The sequence below is a fragment of the Zonotrichia albicollis genome, chromosome 5 (genome assembly GCF_047830755.1).
Source record: "Zonotrichia albicollis isolate bZonAlb1 chromosome 5, bZonAlb1.hap1, whole genome shotgun sequence".
NCBI classification, from domain to species: domain Eukaryota; kingdom Metazoa; phylum Chordata; class Aves; order Passeriformes; family Passerellidae; genus Zonotrichia; species Zonotrichia albicollis.
Window position 1 is genome coordinate 16,408,577 of NC_133823.1, and position 23,112 is coordinate 16,431,688.

Consider the following 23,112-nt stretch of genomic DNA (forward strand, 5'->3'; position numbering starts at 1 on the left):
GGCTGCATGCTCCAATTTGCAATAATTCATGCTTAAACAACAATATTCTCTACTCAGTTTGCCCCCAATCCTAGATTGCAATTTTTTTGAAGACTGATGCAGAATTGGGGCTGCATTGCCTGAAAACAAAGCCCATCTACATAAAGTTCCAAAGGCCAACATTACTCACTGAGAAATATTAATTCAGTCCCTCTGCTTTCAATTCAGTTTTGTATACCCAATCCGTGCAGGCTCCAAGGCTGCTAGAAACCAAAGTAAGACATTCACACGTAACTTCAGATCAAATATTAATTATTTCAAGTTCAGCATCTCTGAAATACCTACATCTACCCTACAATCTACCATTTTCTCCATATCCAAAGATAATATACTTTTCTTGTTACCCTTCATATTACACAGTCATCATACATAAATAACTGCATCTAACTCCAGCATTTTAACTAGACACCTGCATTTGCCAACCACTTTTGGGGGGATGGAGCAATCCCTCACAACACAATCTCTGTTGGAATGAAACATAACCAAGTTCACAAGGGCTTGAATGATGGAGGCCCCACACAGAGATGACTGCTTGAGAGAGAGTTGCAATAATGGCACAAATGGATCCTCTGATTACATCTGTTGGACCTCATGTCCTACCACGCCAACCAAGGACAGGATAAGGGCAGCAGCTCCTCTGACACCCAGCTCCTGGAGAACAGAGAGGAGGAGAGAAAACCCGCTGGTCCTCTCCATTTCGGCATAAGCTGTTAGAGCCAAGCAGAGCCCACACAGCAGGCCTTAACTAAGGCTATGTCTCTCCAGGAGCTGAAATTCAGGTCAATGGACAAAACTTCCTCCAAAAGTAACCACGCTGCAAATGTTAATACTCTACACAGATTAGCCCAGTGACAGAAAAGACAGCTATTTTTGTTCCTTCATGGTTGTAGCTCCTCCAGGGCTGTATTTCTCAATATACTTGACCTTTGCCTTCCATCACAATCTGAACAAACCAAATTGGGAAAAAATAGTGAACCAAATCTCAAATCTTTTTCTGAGCTGTTTGACCTTGCCCTTTACATGTTCTTGTATCTTATATCACACTTCAATACAAGGAATGCAAATAGCCATTTATTTCCTTTCTATTCATTAGAAATACAGAAAGGACAAGATAATCTTTCTTAGAAAAACACCAATGCAGTTTGTCAAACAGCAAGTAAGGAAGCAGGGGAAGTACTGGATAAGATAAAAGCAATAAGGGTTGAAGGTTTAGGAGATGGGATATATTACAGAGGATATGATGTAGAAAAACAGAATGAGAATAAGAGAATTAAAATGAAGTCTAAATATCTGGAAAGTGGCCAAGAAGCATGATTTATTCAACTGTTAAACAACTTCAGTTATGGAGTAGGAGATACTACGCTTAAGTAGCTAAATTGTCACTAAAAATACCTTGCCAAAAGAAGTCCTTCACTATCAGCAGATGGGCTTTATCTTCTGTGACACTGTGCCTCAACTACACAAACTGACATTAATTTTAGACATGAGTGTGAATTTCTGACAGAAAAATCTCAGTTCTCCCTGCTTCAGCAGTGTAATTGCTGACAAGCTGAGCCTTCTCTCCTTGCCGTGGAGAAAGCCGCCATGCACTGCTGGGAACAAACAACGCAAAGCGAGAGGAGCGATCTCTCAGCCTCCTGCCAATATTTCATTTCTGCAGCTTCTCCAGAGACTGCCTGCAGCCAGCAGAGAGAGACAGCCCTTGCCAAGCAGGCTTCAGGCAGCCTTACTGTGTAGCTCTGAAATGTGCTCTGAGGATCTCCTTCTGGACGCTTGGCCAACCAACTGGTTAAGCCCAACACCTAAAAACAGTGCTGCAAGTTTTCCTCTACCTATCAAATCTTGGTACAGATAGTCACAGTTCCAGCAATAGAAGATTGCATCCATTAACGCAGGAGAAAAGGGTATTTGAACTGTTCCTCACAATCTTTGTGTCTGGACCACAAGAGTGAACTGCCCTGAAAAGATCAAGATCTGATAAAACACAGAGCTGAAACACAAGATGGTGAAACTTAGTTTAAATAAAAATCTACACGCCTAATTCTAACCTATTTGGGTCTTTTAAAAACTCATTAGCCATTTGGTAAATGTGAAGCCTTGCTTTCAATGCCCCTTTTGCCACATGAGCATTTATTTCAAGGTATCACATCTGCTGGGCTGGTAACACTCTCATCCAGACTCATGAGTCTTTGGTATTTTACCTCCAGTGATCTCTGCCTTCCTCAGTCTTCTGCAATGGAATGAGGTGTATCCATCCCTGTACCTTACAAAAACACTTCTATCTTTTCCATGCTGTCTTAGGAGCAGAGATCAGTTGTGGCAACAACTATAGAGCTTTTAACACATAGTCCTTGGTTTAATATTAGGAATACCTGTTGCAAATTTAAACTGCAATTCTCTGCATTCTACACCAAAAAATATGCACAGCTAATTTTTAAACTCTCCTGAAAGAAGTGATGAGTAAACTAAAAATTATTCTAATACCCACTTGGGAGCTTGAGTCATAGAGATTTAGCCATTGAACTCAAATTCTTCTAATTTGTTTGTTCTGAACTCCGCTAATACATTTAGACAGCAATTCCCAAACCACCCATACGAATGCAAGTTTAAAAAATTGTTTTGCTTTTCCTTGTCAGAAATTCACAGTATTGTGCTTACAGTAATTCTCATATTCGCGCATTCCCATGCATATTACTGTCTTTTGAGCATTTTTTGTTTTAGAGAGCAAAACAATTATTTTTAAAATATATTTTATCTTTTTTAACTAACACAGCAAATACTTTAATCCTGAAATTCACCTTCATCATCCACTAGCAACATCTTAGGATAAGGCAGCCATGTAGTCACTAGGACAAGCTTTAGTTTAAGTGTCTCATTCCTCCATGTTCTCTCCCTAATCAATGGAAAAAGATATGTTCCTTAAAAAGACAGCAGGCAACATCTAGCCTAGGTACAAGGAACCATCTCAACATATTACAGGAACCTAATTTCTGTTTTCTCTCTTTAAAGAAATCTATGTCTTTCCAAGAGGAAACTCAGGGGGAAAGATTAAATTAATTGCTTAATGAGACTAACTTTTACTAGACAATTCAGTATTAGTCCAGAGCAATATTTTAATAAAAATCAATATAACTGCAACATTGATACAAGAACTCACTTGTCTGTTCTTGGTGGTATCACACACCTTTCAAGACTGATGACTGAACTAAACTGCTTAGGTGTCTCCCATGCCAAGGACCTTGGATGCCAGCCAGTGGGCTCATTGCAGAGGTGAAGGTGCTAATGCTGCACTGCATCACTGCAGTGACTCAACAGAAACCTTCTCACTCAGGATTGTTCTTGCACCTGGAAATAACTCTTCTGGCTACTGCTGCAAGCTCCACCAGCACGTTAAACACATCTTCAGCACAAGCCCCCAGGAACTGCACCCAGTGAAAGAACCCAGTAAAGCTACTGACCCCAGTCAGGAGTTTTAAGAGACCAGTGGAATCCCACAAGCTCCAGAGCAGTTTCTAAATACACTAGAAGGACAGAGAGACCAGAATCACCAGCATCTGAGGGCAGACACCAGATCATAAAGCCAAACATGCAGATAGCATGCAGTATCCATCTCTAGAAATTATATAGCACCTGGGTGCTGCATTGGAGTCCTTTCCCACCAAGGATCCTTTGTCAAAGCCTTCTGGAGAGAAGCACTCACATTAATTGATAGCAAAGGAAGAAACCTGCATGAGCACACATCCCTCTTTGCACTGACAGTCTGAAGGCATTTCACTGTTACACTTCTGCTCCGCTACCAAAGCAGCAATACAAAACTCATAAACAGTTCAGCAAACAGCAAGAGGAAATGGGAGAGCAACTCCACTTCCATTTGGAGCAAAAACAGCTTTAGCACTCAAGTTGAACACAGAGCCCCTGTCACTGCTTCCATCTGATCACCTTGACAAAGTAGATTCCTGACATCTACATTTCTGGCCACCTGCCAGCAAACAGGGTATAGTAAAAAGCCCAACTTACTGAAAGAAGTTTGGTCCAAATACAGTGGCAAGATTGCCAAGATTCATCCTGTTCTCTACGTGATGTTCAGCAACCTTTATCAGGAACTGGCACAGGTACTTCAGCAAGGAGTAATGAGCATCAGGCAGTTCTTTAAGGAGTTCTTTCAAGTAACTTTCCTTCTGCATGTCGTTTCTAGAGTCTAGGAAAAAGAAGAGAAGAAAAAACATATGTATATGGTTTTCTTCATTGCTGCCAACTTAATTACATGGGTGAGCAAGCAGCAGAAGCTAAAATTCACTTCTGCTTCTGCTCAGAGACACACAACTCCTCAGTTTTCCTCAGGGAATGTGCATGTTTGTCCTGAGGCTCATCCTGGCCACCAAGGGCGCCATTTCACTCTTACCTTTATGCCATAACCTTTCCCCTGAACAGATTGAGTAGTTACTAACAGTCAGCTAAGAGCTTTACGGCATGTTTATCCCCACCTGGCACAGCTAAATCTGCTTTAACTCCCTCTCTACCAGACCTTCACATTCATGCTTTTTCTGGATGTCATCCCTACTTCCCAAGCCCTTCTCAAACTATTAGTTTCCCTACCCATGAAAACATTCAAAACTAAGAAAGCAGGAATGGTAAAACAAAGGGTCTCCTGAAATGCAGTGTTATAATAGCACTACAATACTTTCTGTGGGTGACAACTCTGCTGCATAATCTGGAAGGAGTCTTCCTTATGGGAAACAGACTGTTCTGGGCACTGCCACACTCCAAAACCAGTCAAAATGTGGCCTCATGTTAGAAAGGAGCCTTGCTATACTGTACAGTCTTCTAGAATTTAGGTATGGATAAAAGCTTTCCATATTGAACTGAGTCACATCCAAGTATTTAAGTAAAAATTGCATGTACTTCACAGACGCTGTGTTTATACAGACCTGGGTGGTGAACACAAGCTTGGCCTCACACACAGCTTCTGCTTAACTGTGTCCTACTGCTGGAATTGAATTCATGTGCAATATTATTTGCTCCCCTCCTCCGTCCCAAAAACACCTTCCAAAGAGTGATTTGTACCCCCCAAAATCTTGGATTTACATGTCAGTAGAAGCAAAGTTTTGAAAACAAGTCAGTATTGCTTTCCCTTTACACCAAAACAGGATGTGTTATTCCTTGCAAATATTAATTTCTACTGTCCACGAAAGCAAAATGTAACTGAAACTTTCCCATATGCATGAAAACCCCAAGGACCCTGCATCATCATTTTCAGACAGAAGACCTCATGCCCTGAAGGTTTTCCACACCCACCTAATTACAAGCAGTGTCCATTAGCATGAGGCCATCTGTGCACTTCTAGTACTTTTTTTCCTTATTTATCAGCCTTATGGGCTGCTGGTGCTGCTCTGCTGCATGCCCTGCTACCAGCATGCAGTGAAGACTGGCAGGAAAACATCCCATGGCTGGTGTTGCAAAAGAAAAAAAGAACAATTTACATTTGTTTCACGTTTTTTAGAGAGAAAAAAAGGAGGGAAAACAAAAGTCTTTGAACACCGTTTAATGTATGTATAAACACTTCAGAAGTCTTGTCTTTGTTTTTACCTTTCATTTCCCAGAATTATTCCAGGGCTGGGCTGAACAGTGTTTCAGGAGTAGAGTGCTTTGAAAAGTGGTTAGCTGCAATATTATTTCTGTTTTACAATCAGACATTTTTTGTGGCTAATAAACAGGATTTATCCTGCAAATAAATGGCAAACAAATGAGGATTTTTATGTACTTATTTGCCACTTCATACAGCTGAAACTCAAGGGACTTCATCTGCTTCCAAGCTTAGGATTCCTGCTTTTCCTGGCATGCCTAATACTGTACACTGCAAGAAAGTCTTTTTATGTTTTATATGCACCGTGAATTCACTTTTATGTGTCTGTTTTTGTACCACAGACTTAGTATGAATTCTTTCATCACAGCAGACCAAATGCCAGTCAAATTACAGGACCAAACCTTTTAATCAGCTGATTAAATACAGCCTTTTCTTCTACAGGTAAGAAATTAGCTCCTTCAGAAAAGTCAAATATCAAATATGCATGAAGCAGATGAGAAAAAAAATCTTATTTGCTTGCTTATCACAACCTTTTTTACCCTTACAGAGAGGAAAAAACCATCATGACTTTGCTGCTACCAATCAGCTTGGCAACAGCAAGAAATCTGATCTATTATTGCAGAAAATTCAGGAGGCTTCTGAAGGTTGTATTAAATGGAATAACAAAAAGGAATTTCAGTGCATTTGTACTTGCACTTATCAAAGTGGAGTGTACAGTCTATGACTTGATTACTAATTATCTTTTTATGAATCTTAAAAGAAAACAAAAACAACTAATTTTCCATGTAGCCAAAACATACTCCTAACATACTTTTCTTTAGATAACAAAGCACAGTGTTTTCTACTACAAATTGCTTGCAGTTATGATAAGGAAAGCCAAAGCCATCTCCCAGAAAAAATGCACCCCTTCCATCACCATCACCCTGTCATCTAATTAGGGAATGCCCTTGATAACTAATTGCCTCTCTGAGTCTCCCACTGGGACTTTAGACTGATGGGTACTTTTTCATTTACTGAAGGAATTTCCATCCCTTCCAAACCAGGAAGATGCTAATAACCACCACAAAACATTCCGAGCACAGGTTTGCACTCTGACAACAAACAAAGCTATTGGGCCCGTGGCCTTAGTGGTATTTTCTGGGTAGGATGTCCCTGCTCATTAACCATGATGTTTTTGGGGTATGAATCAACATCAAAAATATTATTGCTGGGCACAGCCAACCTTTGTTCATTTCTGTACTTTCAAGAACAGACACAGATACCACATCACAAGATGATGAGAAATTACCCTAATTGAAGGACATAGGGACACTGAGTAACACGAGGCAGCAAACCCCATTTACTGAGCCATCAAGTTCCTTCTCTTTGTGAAATCTAAGAAAGAAAATAGGGCTATGCTCTCTGTCCTCCTTCTCCAGTAAAAAGACAAGGGAAGAAATCAAGTTTTTCTTCCAAAAGAATCCAAAAATCAGAATTAATTTGTTGATTCTTCTGCTGATGACATTTCATGGATTTCCGCTTTATTTTTAAAAATTGCTTTAATAATTCATGGTGAATCTCGACAGTGCCATGCAAACACAGTATACACACACTTTGTACAGTTTTCAGGACAAGTCTACTACTGCTATCAATTAATGTATTTCTTCAAATATTACAGCTTTTCAACTTACTAGAGAGCAAAAACATGAGTCGAGTCATAACAACAACCCATTCTTTGGAGCATTCATCCTCCTTTTCAGTTTGTTTCAAAGTCAGTCACTAAGGTTTACTGAACTGGTAGTGACTATCTAACATCAGAGCACCAGAATGGTTTATGCTACTCATGATTTTCAAGCACAGCATGTCCAGTTAATTTGCCTAGGGGAAAAGGAGGAAAATAAGAATGGAGGCTAAGAGGAAGGTGCTCTCAAGGACAGACAAACTCATTCCATTTTTTATTTTGGGAGCCTTCCAAAAGCCATGTGCAACAGACAGCATCTCAGCCAAGGCTTGCAAGAGAAGCCTGGCTAGATGCGCAGTCAGCAAGGGCTTGAAACCAAGAAGGAAGGAGTGGATAGGGCTGAGGAATGGAACAAAACCAGCAGCCTCAGGCCATGTCTAGGCTCAGCAGCCTGAGGACACAAAACACAGAGAGGATCAAGGAAGCCAGCAGGGGCAGCTGGCACCTCAAAGCTGAACTAGGGACTCATTACTGAGGAATGAGTCAAGGAGAGAAGTGAAAACGACAGGCAGTATCTCCAAAAATGTTAATTAACTAGAAACAGGAGTCTCAACAGTGTAGGAGGTACAGACACATTTGTGAGGGTGTTTTCAGTCTCATTTCATTTCAGCATACACCCACAGCTCGCAACAAGAGGGAGGTATTTTCCAATAGTTCATGCTATTTCTGAACATATTGAGTGTCTCTGACATACTAGATACACAACTTAATTCCCCAATTCATCACTGTTCATGTTACTCCATGCTGCCTGAACTTTACTAAATATATGGAATCCATGCAAACAGGTGTGCATAATTGTTTTGCTCAAGTCTCAAATGGTCTGACCCCAAACAACTCCAGTTTGGAAGCACATTACCACAGTGCCCTAGCCAATTATCTGTGCTGTGAGGTGAGGAGGAAAGGCAACTGCTCAGTGTCATGCTACCACTGCATAGCTCCCAGCTGCCTTGCATGCTAGCAGAGTGGAGGGCAGACAGAAAAGCTTGCATCTGTCAGCAGTTCTCAATGTGCCCTGGGAAGCTGATCTTTGGCACAGGGGCAGCAGGTTGTGCATTGCAGTACCATGGCACCCACTGGGCTGAGGGAGGAATGAAAGTATTTCTTTCCACCTCTGCAATCTATGGGAAGTGGGACTCCAGCCTCTCTCTGCCAAGAAACAATCTGCTTCAGACACCAGCCTTCAGACATGATCCTGCCCCAGAGGGAAAAAAAATCACGTCTTGTTGCCTTCAGGAGCAGAAATGTTGTAAGCCCTGCTCATAAGAAGGCTGTCATCACAATCCAGCTTGAGACACCTCACTCTCTATCACTATGGCACTTTGCAGCACTGTATTTATCCTTCATTCCAACATCCTGGAGGAAAAGCACACTTCTTTTGCAACTCTGGTGAGTGTCATCTGCAGAAAAATCCAGTTCCAAGAGTTTTTACTGCATAACGAACGTCACCATCATATGGAAAACAGAAGTTATTTCTCTGGGTTTGAAACAGCTCTGATAACAATAAAATGGCCATAAAAGCCAAAGGAAAAGGCTAAAATCATGTCACAAGGGCCTCAAGATATCTAATGAATCAGATTTCATGCACGGCTGCAGTTACCATGGTACTGGAAATGATGCCCACTTTTAAAAATTTCAAAGGTTTATTAAACCTTAACAAAGTACAACAAGGGACTGAATAAAGAAAAATTATTGGGAGTCCCACTGCTGGGACTGAGTGTCACCCACAAAACAGCTGCTCCACCTTTTATACCCCTGGGTTTGCAAAAGGTAACCCTAGCCCCTCCCAAAGTCTGCAAATCAACTCTTCTTCACTGTCCACTGGTGGAGATTGCTTTCTTGCAGCCTGATTGGGGTCAGGTGTTGTCATGCCAAGGGACACAGGTACCTATCCTCCCTTCACATGTCTCAACTACCAGTGGGAACAACACAAGGGAGAAGGGAAAGGGGATTACAGAGAGAACAGAGACCATCCAAACAAAAAATCACAACAACAGCAATAAAACTTCTCATAACATACACTTAATATTCATGCCTTAACTGTGAGAGCCAACCATCTCATGACCCATCTATAACAATGGTTAAAAGGTCAGCACTCATCTATTCATTTTCAATGTCATTGTTCAGATTGAAATTTGACCTCTAAAATCCCCCAACACAAGCTGTATTTTTTGTTCTGCTTGTCCATGTAACTCAAACAGCTGCTGGCTACTAAGTGTTCTGTAAACTGACCTGCTGATCCAGAAGGGAACTGCTTCTTCCATCCCTCTCCCTGAAACAGGCAAGGCTGTTCACAGGCACCAGACAAAACCACACCAGTCATCACAGGCTGTGAGCAGAAGGAACTATATGAAATAGAACTCACATCTTGCTCCTGCCCACCGAAAAAATATAAATTCTATAGGATAAACAATGTCAAGAAGCCAGAGTGATGAAATAGCATTAAACTTAATTAGACTGAGTAAGAAAGGAAGACAGAGTCGGTATTTCACTGCACCTCCACTGGAGGAGGAAATGAAACAACAACAAGAAGAAAGAATGCAGAGTACAGTAGCACTTTGCCTTGATGGAAGCAAGTGACCTGTGACAGGGGTAAGAGCTGGGCGTACAGTTCCTACTATGAATGGATGTCTTAAGAGTCAGCGATCATGATACAGAAGATAAGGAATGAAAAGCCAGAGGGAATAAACAAGCTCAGGCAGGGATTGCTGTACGGGAGCTGCTAATTTCTGGTGGAGGTTTCTCAAAGTACAGCCCATTTCACACAGTTCTGCTCTGCAGTGAAGCCTCAGCCACAAAAGTGATTGTGATGGACATTTTTCACCCCAGAACTCCCCGTAAGGAGCAGTCTTTATTTGTCAGGCACTGTGAGGAGACCAGCCCACACCAAGGTCACTATCAGTGTGTCCCTGGCCTGTGCTTGCAACACACATCTCCAGCCCTGCCCATCTCCCACTGCCACTGTCCTTCTCCAAGGACACAGAGAGAATGCCAGGACACACCACAATACACTGCATGATGTTTTATGGAACTGCATAGTCTTGGCATTATGCTGAATATTAATTTAAACAAAAGTACTGTAGGATTTGAGGGCAGCATGCAGAGCTCTGTTTCACACAACACTGCACAGGCTGCAGACAGCAATGCCAAACCAGCTGCATGGACTTCCTGAACACTAACAGGACAGCTTCTCTCTTTCATAATAGGGCAGATTATTTCTCTTTGATTTGGCAACTAATTTGATAGCTGAAATTGAAAAGGGTTACAGCTACAGGTAAAATTTGTAATTTTCAGTTCAGCTATTTTTAACTAGAGGAATCACTCTCTAACCATTTTTATAGTAAGTAAAGTAATTATGTATTCTTCTTAGGCCAAGATCTCAGCTGGCTTAAAAAATGCTGATAACAATCCCTAAAAATGCACCAAAAGAAATATAATATAATCCTAAAAAAACATTTCCCACGCAAAACTTCAACAGCGGGGAATACAGAGGTTTTGACAGAGCTTGTATTTGCCTTCACTGTAGACATGTTGCAAAGTGGCTCCAGATTCAAAGTTATTTTTTAATAACCTGTTGACTCAGAAATAGTTTGACCTACTCTCTTCACAGTTTACAAAACGAACACCCAGGCATGCACTGTCCTGGTACCATTTTGCAAGCAATACCCTTGCACATACTTTGATAAGTGAACAGATAACTCCTGCAATCCCGCACAGCTGGTTGATCATTTAACTGCAAGCAAATGCCCACCTACTACTTAAGCTTATCTGAACACGATGAAAATCATCAGCGCCTTTCATAACTACTCATTTATGCTGTATTTTCTGGGGTGTGAAAAACCCTTCAAGTTTTCTCCAAACTTTACAAAAGCCTTCCCCTTGCCACAACAGCCAACTGGCATTTTCCAAGTAAAACGTTTTACTCCCTAATCAAAATTTTAATGGCACTAGCTTGATCTTATTGTGAAATACAGGCAAACTTAGCTATGAAGAGACGTCACAGTTGGAGGGATTTTTGCAGACCTGGGTTCATAGGTTACACCAGTAACTTTATTTGGAAACAAGAAAGTTTGGTGAGTAAATCTGTTAAGTAATGATATCCATCTCATTTCCCTAGAAAGTACTGGGGGGGATTTTGCCCTTCCTGTAGGAGACAGAACAAATTAACCCTTCCACAAATACCACAAACAGCCCAGAAAAGACACCAGCAGTTCCTGGTACAATACACCAATATGACCTTTGTGGAGGCAGAGATATGGAACAGCAAAGGCGTGACTTATTTATTTATTATTAATTTACACTTAAGCTGTGATTTATGAGAAAGAACATAAATACAGCTCATGAGTCAGACCTAGTGAAATCTAAAAGTCCCCAAAGAAAGCACAGCAATGACCTGAAAAAAAAGGGACTTTTTAAAACAACAGCACCTTCCTACACAACACTTCCTGAGCCCTATCCTTGTGCCCCAGATAGCTTTATTAAATAGGGAAGGTATTTTACAGTCCATATACAGCCTACAGCTGAAATGTATGCACTGAAGGTAAAGCACAAAGCTCTTCGCCAGTGCACCATCAACACTTTCTATAGCTCACAAAACAAAAGGAAGAAAGAAAACACATGGTACTATTCTCACTCCTCTTGGAAATGGCTAAACCTCCTCTTCATGGAAGGCAAGAAAAGTGGAAGTGAGACCTCAAGACAAGTGTGTGAGAACTTTACACCCTCTTCCACAAGGGATGCATGTCAGAGAGCATGTTACTCCTCCGCATTCTCCAGTAGCTTTACCCACTCACCTTGCAGCTTCTTAGGAAAACATACTGAAGTGTTGACTGCCTGCAGCAAGAGAGATGAACTGTCAGCAACCCACATGGTCAGGGAGCAGGGTCAACCACCACTTATTCCACCTACCACCACCAGAGTGTCAGATACAGATGAATTAGATTGAAACTTGCATAACTCTCTTTTAAATTATTTCTCAACTTCCCACAGCAGAAGTGGTGGTCTTTCCTATGGCTGATCCACCACTTGAAGTGGATGAGGAGGTGTAAATAAAAGAAAAAAAGAAATCTTCCAGGTTGTGTGCTATGACAGGGAATAGAACATAAGGTCTGCTGTTACTTGCAAACTGGTTCTTTTTTTTGATGGACAATCACATTACTTAGTGAGAAGCAGGAACTTTGGCACTGTATGCTTTTAGCCCAATCTGACAAGCACATGAAGTTCTCACTTCTCAGTGTCCATTACTATGAAACTGCCAGAAACCACCCTAGCAAACAGAAGTAAATTTATGTCCTAAAGAGACTGCAATTATTTTCTACAACCATACCTGGAAAAAACCAGCTGATCATTTCACCTTTTATTCAACAGAAATAACTGGATTAGAAAATCATAAATAGTCCAGACTTTACCAAATACATGAGAAACATTTTTCTGCCTCTTGTAACAGAATTGCACGTTTGGGAGCAGATAAGAGCTGAAGCCAAAGGAAATGAGGAACAAAGTAAGTAAACTAAGAAACCAGATATCCAGAAAGAAAGTGCATTGAAGGATGAAGACTTTACCTCTCACTTACCCTGGTAAAGCTGAATGAACCTGGGATGTAAGGCAGACGTGATAATTCCATCTGGCAACTCCCTCAGAAACAGTTTCAGTAGACTGGCTGCTGAGTACACATCACCATCTTTAACAAGTTCCACCTCCTCCCCACGCTCGTACTGCAGACGCAGCTGCTCCACCATCTTCATGCTGCCATTCACTCTGAAGAGACCCTCCTGTGTCATACCTGTAATTATATAATTATATAATTGAGCTGAACCACCACATCCCAGTGACATGATGAAACAGATATTCCAGTTTGAATAACACACATGTAGTAATACAAATGAGGGCAATTAATACACTACAATATAAAAAAAAAAATACCACTCTGTCCCCAAACACCCCCTCTAGTCAGGTAGTTACATTATGATAAATAACAAATACTAATTATAAGATCTTGAGGCCTGGGATACACTTCTGAGAACCCACAATACTGCAATGCCATTGAGTTGTCTCCCACCATGAGAAATCAACTGAGACAGACATTTTCCATTGGTATATTTCAACAGAAAAGGACCCTACTAAGGACGCTACAAAACCCTTCAGTTGTTTCATTTTCGCAAGTTTCATTTTCTGCCATGCTCACACATTTGGATTACTCCCAGCTTCATGTTCCAGGGTAACAGGTGCTCACCTGTGACCATCAGGAGGCAAAAACATCTCACAATGTGCTGAGTGCAGCAGTAACTCCATAGTGAGTTCTGCAACCTTATGGTAGTAGGAAATCTCAATAAGTAAATAATGTATCATGGGCTGCACAAAGCCCAAAGGATTTCACAACAAAAAAGAAATGGTATCAATCACTACAGGCCAGACACCCCACACCCAGTAAAGGAGATGTAGAAAAAAGGAAGTTTCAACAGAGGAAGCCAGACTAATCATACTAAACTGAACAGCACTTTCTGGGCATTTGTTAAGATTCAAAACCTTCTGAGAAGACCCTAAAACTGACCTTTGTAAATTATTTTTCTCTGGAACACTTCCACTGCAAAAATTCTGCCTTTCTAATACTGTGTCTATAGACCTGTTTGTTCTTCCTCAGAAACATAACACTAAGAGGATTGAATATGTATTGTTTTCAACAGTTCAGACTAGACATCAAGGAACTGCAATTTGACAGAATGTTTTCAGTCCAGGAAATCAATTCTGAGGCAACAGAGTTTGTAGAGAAAAATAAACTCTTTTGTATGATTAGAAGACAAACTGCTCTAGTAAGAGGAAAAAATGGAGAAGCACTCAAAACATTTTAGTTGACTAATATGAGATACTACTGTCAGAGTTTGTATTCCTGCATTCACAACAAAATGCACTCTCATGTGACATGCTGTGCTGCCATCTCGAGGGCAGAAAATACCTCATCTCAATAAAGATTTTTGGTTTTGCAGCACTAGGTGAGCAAAGGCCACAGCACACACATAGATTAAACTTCCTTCCCCCTCTCTCACTCATTTATGGAAAAAAAGATAGGCTAGAACATCCTAAAAACAGTCATTAGAAACTACTAAATACAGCACAGGGAAATTTGGCTTCATCTATAAATTTGGAAATAGGCAGCTTAATGCAACTTAGTTTAAGGATGTAGCTGCCCAACAGTCAGCTCAGCCTGGGTGTCTGGGCCTTTGTTAAAAATGCCTTCACAGTTAAATTCGCCATTAATTCACAAAACAAACATAAGACAGACACAGGACACCCATTTCAACAGCTTTCCATATGAGAGGGTATCTTTGAGATCTTGCTTGCATTTTTGAGAAGAAGAATAGCCTTTATCTTTATTGGGGCCAGATAATCAACTTGGCATTCAGAAGCCCAGCTAATCTTGCTTCAGAGTAGAAAACTTGGCTTGTTTAGTCCATATTTGGGACACGGTCGTGTGGGATTCCAATCTTTTTATGGAACACAGAGCACAGCCCACAACTTGCAGTCAAGAGTGTCTGTCAGCTTCTGGTTTTGATTAAACCCTAAATGATGGAAAGCTTTTTCCATTCTTTCCCTTCCAGCATCCTAGCAGGCCACTTTTATGCAGGTTGAAGTGCATCAAGGAAGAGGCTGCTGTGTAAAGGTAGGATCATGTTTTAAATTAGCACTGTACCTTAATCCAAGCTAATTTTCAAGCCATGTTTGCATCTATGAGCTTCTGAGGATCTACCAAGATACAGTCATAGAATCAAAGCCTCTACAGCTGCATTATCATTGTTGAATAGCTAAAAGAAAACCTTAGGGTAAAACGAGATGCAGCTCCTTAGAAGATGCCAATACCATTACAAAATCTTTTCCATTGCTGACCAAATGCCATACAAGACATCTGTGCACCAGTGGTGCTCTAGGTTTCTACAAGGAGACGTATTTCAACAACAGGAACTGAAGTCCCACTAAATGAATGCAAAGAGAAGCTAAGAACTGAACAGCTACTTCCTTGAGGGGATTAATAATAACTGGAATTCATCTGTAAGAACTGGTATTCCTTTCCAATAATATTCTCTGATGGGATGTGTGTGTATGTGTATGCGTGCCTGTGTCTATCTCTATACAGAAAAAGTGTTAAAGTGTTAAAGACAAATGTTTTGCAACTGGAAGATGCCACAAGCCTTCACAAATGGAATACATTCCATTTACAAACTGAACAGCTTGTTTATGAGTGTGCTGCTACGTAACACTGTAGTTCACCTTTATAAACATTAAAAAGTAAGTTCAGCATCAAGGCAGAAATTTAAAAAAGCAGCAAACCACATACATTCTTTGCCTGTGGTTCATGCCACAAAAAAACCCACATTCTTTCCTTTGAAGAGTCCTACATAAAGAGTGCTGCTATGCTAAGAAGATGTGACTCTACTGATCTTACCATGCTGGGTGAGGTACTCCACTATATTCCACACAACTATTGGGATTCCATTTTTGCTCAGGCCCTGCTGCTGGAGCTCCAGAAGACTCACACCAAACACCTTTGGACAGGTTGTGTTCCTCTGCTTGTTCAGGGGAGACCCAGCTATCTTTTTCATGTCCTCCTTCAATCTCACGGCCGATTTGCTTTGCTTAAAGGAGCAAAGAGGAAAAAAAGGGCATAAGTCACATTTGCTGCAGAAGGTTGTGGGGTCACAACACAAGCCCATCCATCAAAACTGGCTTTTATGTTCCAGCATAAGGGTTTGGCCCCAATTTGTTTTAATCCACAGGAAAAAACCTCAGCGAAGTAGGAAAGTAAAAATTAACAGAGAAAACACGAGAAGAGGAACAAGAATGCAGGCAGTCTGCAGGTAAGGGAGAAAGACTCGCAGACAAACTTGTTACTAGAATAGCAAGGAACTGGGAGTGAGCAAGCAGGAGATTGCTGTTGTTAACTCATGAAACCCACATGGGTTACAAAAGTAACTGGACAAGCACGAACAATCCCAATACACCACCAGGGGCTCAGCTTGGCTCCAGGATGCCTGTCAGGGCAGTGCTCTGGAAAAGGTCCACTACACTCTTCTTCCAAATATTGTTTCCTGGGGATTTATTCTGGCCACTCTCAGGTGAGATGGATCCTTATGAAAGATGTTCTGTTATGTTTAGTATCTGCTAAGTCTGAAATTTAATTACTGAGGTTTTAAGGTTAGAAAGGGACTATGTAATCCAATCACACATAACAAGGGGGGTGGAAAACCCACTGCACAATAAACCCTTAATTCCATAGGTTCTTCTGGAGGCACAACATTCTCACAAGTTTTCAGTTGCAGGGACAAAGAATCCATGGATAGTTAATAAAACCCAGGGGAACTAAACAATACATTATTAATTTATAGGATTGATAATAGGCAGAAATCTTAATCAGGCTACAGGATTGCCCATTTGGGAAGACAGTTCAAGGCAGACTAGCAGCATCACCCACCACAGTTGCAATCACATTGCAGGAACTGGGAGCCACTGATACCACAAAGCTCAATCTCTTTAGGAAGCCCACCTCTGGCATGGTACTTAAAAATAAACTTATTCCTACTGTGTTTCATTAACAAGCTGGTAGTAGAAACTGTACACATGGAGAATACTGTACAGTAACATAAAAAAATGCTCAGATTCTTGCCCAAGTCTTGACACTACACTGTGTTAAGACAGATTTTATCACAGCATACATATCTTATTTTATTTTATGCAGGCCTTTAAAATCTCTTCACTTGAGACCAAATATTTTTACTGTAGTCTGTAAGCAGCATGAACATCTGCTATGTTGCTATTAAGCATGACTGTCCTTTCAGATATAAAATGATCTGCAGTTCACTCACTTGGCTGTGCTTTTCCCATTAAACAGTTATTTGAGCCATATGTGTGCTCTGCAGTCCCTGGTCCTACACAACACTCGTGTGATATTTATGAAAGATGTTGCTTATATAAACATCACAAGTATGTTTTACTATTTGTGAAACAGAACCACAATATTGCATTATTGTAACCACTTTATAAATATTTAAAAGGAACAGCAGATGCACCAGTGTTTGAACTAAAATTTGACTAACATTAAAATACCACATCTCTTTTAAAAAGACATGCTCCCGTTCAGGATTAAATGAATAATAAACAATATTTATTCCAGGCAGACATGCCAAGGTAAAAATCACATAGACTAGGTTAAATTCAGAGGACAGCAAAAATCCTTTGAGCAGTTTCTGAGCAGCTGTGATGCTTAGGGAGCTTTTCCAATTAAGGCCTTCAATTAGCCTCACAATGTTGCTCAGTTACAGGTTTCCAGCCTGTTTCAACATTTGAGAACCTGAGTCACTGAGTTGGATTTACTTGGGGAAACTCACTATTTAAACACACATGAGAACCGACAGACATTTGCCATGTCCATAGTAACAAGAGAAAATTTTTGAGCTTGCTTCAGGATCTGAAGAGGCTGTGCTAACTAAGAACAAAAAAACTATGTGGTTATCCAAAATACACATCTAACCAAAATCAAAACAAAGCCATCCCCTCCAAACAGCTCTGAAACAAAGAGTTCAGTGTTATGCTGCCTTATAGATGGAAGATCTGACTTTACCCACGGAAAACGCGTCCAAGTACTAATGCCACTGTTGCTGATTTCCGAGACTGGGAAAGCAACTTAATCATCCCTGCACGATGCCGCCAAAAAGTTCCGCCCAGACACTTGGAAAAAAGCTATTTATATGCCACGGGGACGCACTTTTACAGCAGCTCATCCAACAACTTTAACGCAGGGAACGCGGCAGCGCAGTTGTTCTCTGGGTTAAAGAAAAAAAAAAGAGGGAAGGGAGGAGGGGGAACTAAACTAAAAGAAAAGCGCCTGGAATCGCCTTTTACGAATCTTTGCCTTTCCCAAACGAGCGGCAGCTGCCGAGCGGGGAGAAGCAGAAAGAAAGAGAAAGAAGAAGAGAGGAGGAGAGAACAGATGGAGAGCGCTCGGGACGAGGAGAAAGCGGCGGGCCCGGCCCGGCCTCCCTTGCCCCGGCCCCGCGAGGGACCTCGGCGAGGGCGGGAGGAGGAGGAGGAGGAGGCTGATCCCGCCGCCATGCAGCCGCTGTCGTGCCCGTGCCGCCGCCAGCCCCTACTCACGCGTACGGCCAGCGCCCCGGCCCCCATGCCGGCTGCCGCTCCGCCCCGGCCGCCCGCCCTCGGTGCTCTCGGCGGGCGCCTGGCGGAGGGAGCCCCGGCCCCGAGGTGCCGCCCGCCGGCCCGGCCCGCCCCGCGGGCCGCGGGGGGAGAGCGGCCGGGCCCCCGCCTCCCGCCGGAGCGGCCGAAAGTGCTCGTCGAGGGCGAGTCTGCCTCCCGGAGCTTCCCCGGGTTGCGGCGCTCGGAGCGCGGGCCCCTCGGCCGCAGCGGGCGGCCCCCGGGCATCACCGAGGCCCCGGGCCGGGCAGCCGGGACCTGGCGGGGAGAGAGCCTGGGCTCGGGCAGAACCGCTGGAAGTGTCGCCGCGGAGCCGCTGAGACCAGTAACGTTAGCGGGGTGCGGGGGAACCGCAACCGCGCCCGCCCGAAGGGCGAACGGAGCCGGGCAGCGGGGCCGAGCAAACCCCTCTGTGCCCACAGAGCGGGATGCGGTGCAACACTTGGCCCGAGTCTGGAAAGTGTGAAGCAGCTCAAGCATTGCCCACCGTTACGGTTTTCTGTCTAGGGATATGTTGGTGAAACAGGGAAAGTTTAAAGCGAAGAGTGGAGGGGAGGACACCCCAGGCAGGCAGTGAGTGCCGGCCTCACGGCATGGCAGCGGCGGGAGAGGAACTGTGCTTCCCGCAGTGCCCTTCTCCCAGCCGCTGCCGCCCGGAAGCAGTGCTTGTCCTAGAAATTCAAATTACCCTTCAAACCAGAACTGGGGAGCAGTGGCGTTTGACCTTTTTTTTTTTTTTTTTTTTTTTTTGGTGGGAGAAAAGCACAACACACATGGGCTTATTTCTATATCCGCTCAGATGTAAGCATCACTCAGCAGGGCCTGAGCATCAGGGTAGGAGGGAAGGTCTTTGGAAATTGCCTCTCAGAAATACTTGACTCTGGCACAGGGACAAAAGGAAGTCTAGCCAAGTAGAGAAAAGGCGAGGAGGAAGATGAACAATCTCTTTCATGTTCAGTTTCTGTTTTCCTCTCTAAGCCACTCTAACCTGAAATTACAACTTTCCCAGTTGGTCAGTTTACAAAAGTTAGACTTAGTTAGAATTGATGTTTTAATTTCGCTTTAGGACTCTCAAAGTGAATTGACATAATATCCCCCCTCCTCTATCCCCCTCTTTACTGTAAGACTCTAACTTACTTTTCACATGAATCACACACAGCCCTTTTCTTCTTAGTCCTAATTGCAGCTTCACCGGGAAAACCAATTACATGCTTCAAACTGTAATCCAGAGAGGGGATGATGAGAATCTGCAACTCCTTGGAGACTTCAGTGGGGGGTGAAGAGGTCAAACATGAACCCACAGCAATAAACAGCAGCTATGGCATTAAGACTTTCATAAATGCATGTTGAGGTAGCAGGTACATGCTCATTCTATAAAAAGCAAGACCAGAAATCAAGCTTTAGCATCTGTTTATGAGAGCCTAGAAAGTCACACTTTCTGTCAATCCACTGGATCACTTGGGGCTATGACAGGCTGGTAACTTTTCTCTGTATTGATAAAGTCTTGAGAGAGCTTAAGGCCAGCATACTTGTTTTCTGTGTGGCAGAAGAATCAAACCCAGACTGAAACTTCCACAATTGTCTTTGTCCCCTCCTGATTTTACACAGGGCAAACAACCCCTGTGCAGGGCAGAGAAAGATTTACCTGAACTTTTCTTAACCCCAGCCTAGAAGTAAATGGATTCTGTTGTGGTGTGTTGCAATATCCTGTTTTACCTTCTCCCTTCCCCCTCGCCCCTCGCTGAGTGTGCCCTGTCAATCAGGCTAACATACCAGCAAGGCGTCGTGTGATAGGTGACCCTAGTACCTGGAGACCCTGCCCCTTCACCTGGTTGGTGACTCACCTGTCCCCTCCCCTTCCCCTGTCCTGAGCTTAAAATGTGAATGAGACCATGCGGCCTTATTCTGTTATCAGCAGTAGCCCAGTGCAGACATATCTGTGCTCGTGGAATAAACATCTGGCTACCTTCTAGCAGAATCCGCTCCCTTCTTTTCTTCACCATCGCCAGAAGCTCTCCCCTGAGGAGAACGGAGTCCTGTCTTGTGCCCCGCTGCACTCTGCCGCCAGCCAAGGTATCTTTGAGGTAAAACACCGCAGAGCTGCCTGTGGCCCAGCAGCGAAGGTCAGAACTGGCCTGGGCACCATCTAACTGGTTATATTGGGATACATATTCCAATAGGATTCCTTCCTGTACCTTCCACTCTTCCCACAGAGACATGTTTCTATATATCCTGATCTTCTTCTCCTCCCTGAGCTGAAGCGCTACCCTTCAGGGTGACTGCTCAAAAAAGTGTGATGAATAGGGAACAGCAATATGTGCTTCTGGTGCCACAGAAATCAGCCAAGATACTGTGGTATTTGACACTAGGGTACATGTTACTCAGGAAACCTTCACTATTTTTCCTGCAAAAAGTTCAGAAAATCTTTAGAAAACAAAAAATCAGAAGCAGCCATGCCTATCATGGAGAAGCAGAAAATTCCCCAAACCCAACAACAAAAGCATACCTCTGTATACCTCATATATATGCTATTTCATGCTTTCTGGCTAAGGTGGTGCATCAAACAAGTGTCTCTTTCCTTTTCTACTCTTGAGGAATGTAACACTGCATGCACAGAACAACTGCTGGGTGAATATTTATCCACCTTATCATAGAATATGTCTAGATCCATGAGAGCTCAAATCAGAGCAAATGCATTGTGAAAGACAGGTGAAAAGTCAGTGAGACCCACAAGTTGTGTATAGCTGGCTTTTATCATAATCATGCCCACCTACCTTGGGTCACACACAGTTGTTTCCTGTAGTCCTCAACTATTTATTATATTTGTGTAAGAGTAGCTCAATGGCTTTTTAACATGCCTGTCTTTTCAGGACAGCCAACAATAAATTCACCACCTGAGATGCACCCCTCCATGCACCACCTCTCTACTTCTACATAACTGCTAAATGTAAAAGTATTGCAAAGAACAGGCTAATCATGCAATGAATCAAAAAAGGAAAACAAATTTTTCTTCCTTTCCACTTGTTTACAAATAAGGCATTTAACCTCAGATGTTGAAACAACATTCCCAGAGGGGAAGAACTGAAGCTGAGGTAGTGTTGGAAGTTCAAAGGAACTGCCTCACACCTCTTCTGTGAATGATGCAATATGTTGTTTTAACCTGATTATTACTCATCATTTCCACAGCGACAGCAGAATTCAACACCCATTTCATAAAAGCCCATATAAAAACAGGCTGCTGTGAAATAAATGATTGCTGCCACCTCTAGCATCCTTGACCATTACTCTGTTCCCTCCTGGCTAGCCCAGGTAGCCATTTGCAGGATACTTGCTGTAACCTTTCAGGGCAGTCATGGGAAGGTCAGCCCAACTAAACAAGGGGCATACTCTAGTGAGTAAGACCTGGTAGCTGCAGGTGAGAGCAAGAAGCAAAACAATAATCCAGAAGCAGCTGGAAATTGCCAGACCAATACATGAAAGCAGGTTTAGATGAGATATTAGGAAAAACTCTTTACCATGAGGGTGTTGAGGTGCTGAAACAGATTGCTCAGAGAAGCTGTGGATGCTCTATTCCTGCAAGTGTTTGAGGCCAGGTTGGATGGAGCTCTGAGCAATCTGGTCAGTGAAAGGTGTCACTGCCCATGCCAGGGATGTTGGAACTATGTGGTCCTTGAGGTCTCTTCCAACCCTGGATATTCTATGATCTAGCTGAGAGATTAGTCTGTCACTACTTCTCATCCAAAAAGCAGCAGTAAAAAGACACCTTTTCTTAGAGAAAAAAAGAAGAAAGGGCATGCAATAAAAAGCATGTAGTTCACTTCAATCAAGACATCTGTGCAAAGGTTTTGGAGTCAAAATGAGGATGACTTTCCCCAGGATGTTGTTCTTGTAAATGAATTAAACATTTAAAATATCTAAAACTAGTATTAATAGGGGTGGTGGTGGTGGTTTTGCTTTTGTGGGCAAATGCATGGCTACCTTGCACTTCTGCATGAAAACCAGAAAATGAAAGGGACTAGAAGTGATCCCATTTCCCCTTCATTGTATTGTCCAAATGAAAAAAACACCAAATTCCATTAGGCAGCACATGAAGGACAGAAAATTTAATCCAGCCTTATTGATAGCTCTGTTACTGAAAGATGGGGCAGGGGTTTATTGTGTGACTCTCTTCCAGTATAAACCCTACAGAAATGGCAGGTTGAATTTTTTATGTCATCACATCACCTTTGCCCTTCAAGGCAGGGGAAGATGTAGAAGAAGGAGAAATCTGATTCAACAGTTATAATTCTAAAGCAAGAAAACAAATCAAATTGTTGTTCTTGAAACACAGTTTGCAATTTTATCAAGCCTGAATGACATTGTTCTGCTGCTCAGTATTATCTTGCTATTTATGACATCCCACTTTATACAGAATTTTCTTTAGAAAGGGCAGTATTTGTTGGAGGCACTCATTACAAGTGACTTCTCTGAATGTCAAATACTCTGAATCATGAGTCATCACAGTACTGCTCAAGGAATCAGTGGTGATAAATAGGAAAAGAGGATTTATAAATAAATTACTTTTTATTGCAGGTCA

General features: G+C 42.4%; 1 protein-coding gene across 6 annotated transcripts in view; it reads right to left on the bottom strand.

Annotated features, from left to right (window-relative positions):
• Nucleotides 1-19,032, bottom strand: part of FAM13A (family with sequence similarity 13 member A) — a 128,630-nt gene extending 109,598 nt beyond the window's left edge. For all 6 annotated transcript variants that reach the window (XM_074540896.1, XM_074540892.1, XM_074540895.1 and 3 more), the window contains exons 1-4: nt 18,483-19,032; nt 15,778-15,967; nt 12,913-13,122; nt 4,057-4,237 (exon numbers count right to left, since the gene is read on the bottom strand). In XM_074540896.1, the coding sequence (XP_074396997.1) occupies nt 4,057-4,237; nt 12,913-13,122; nt 15,778-15,967; nt 18,483-19,016 (1,115 nt within the window). In that variant the 5' untranslated portion in view covers nt 19,017-19,032. The remainder of the gene's footprint in view (nt 1-4,056; nt 4,238-12,912; nt 13,123-15,777; nt 15,968-18,482) is intronic.
• Between the last annotated feature and the right edge of the window lie 4,080 nt (nt 19,033-23,112).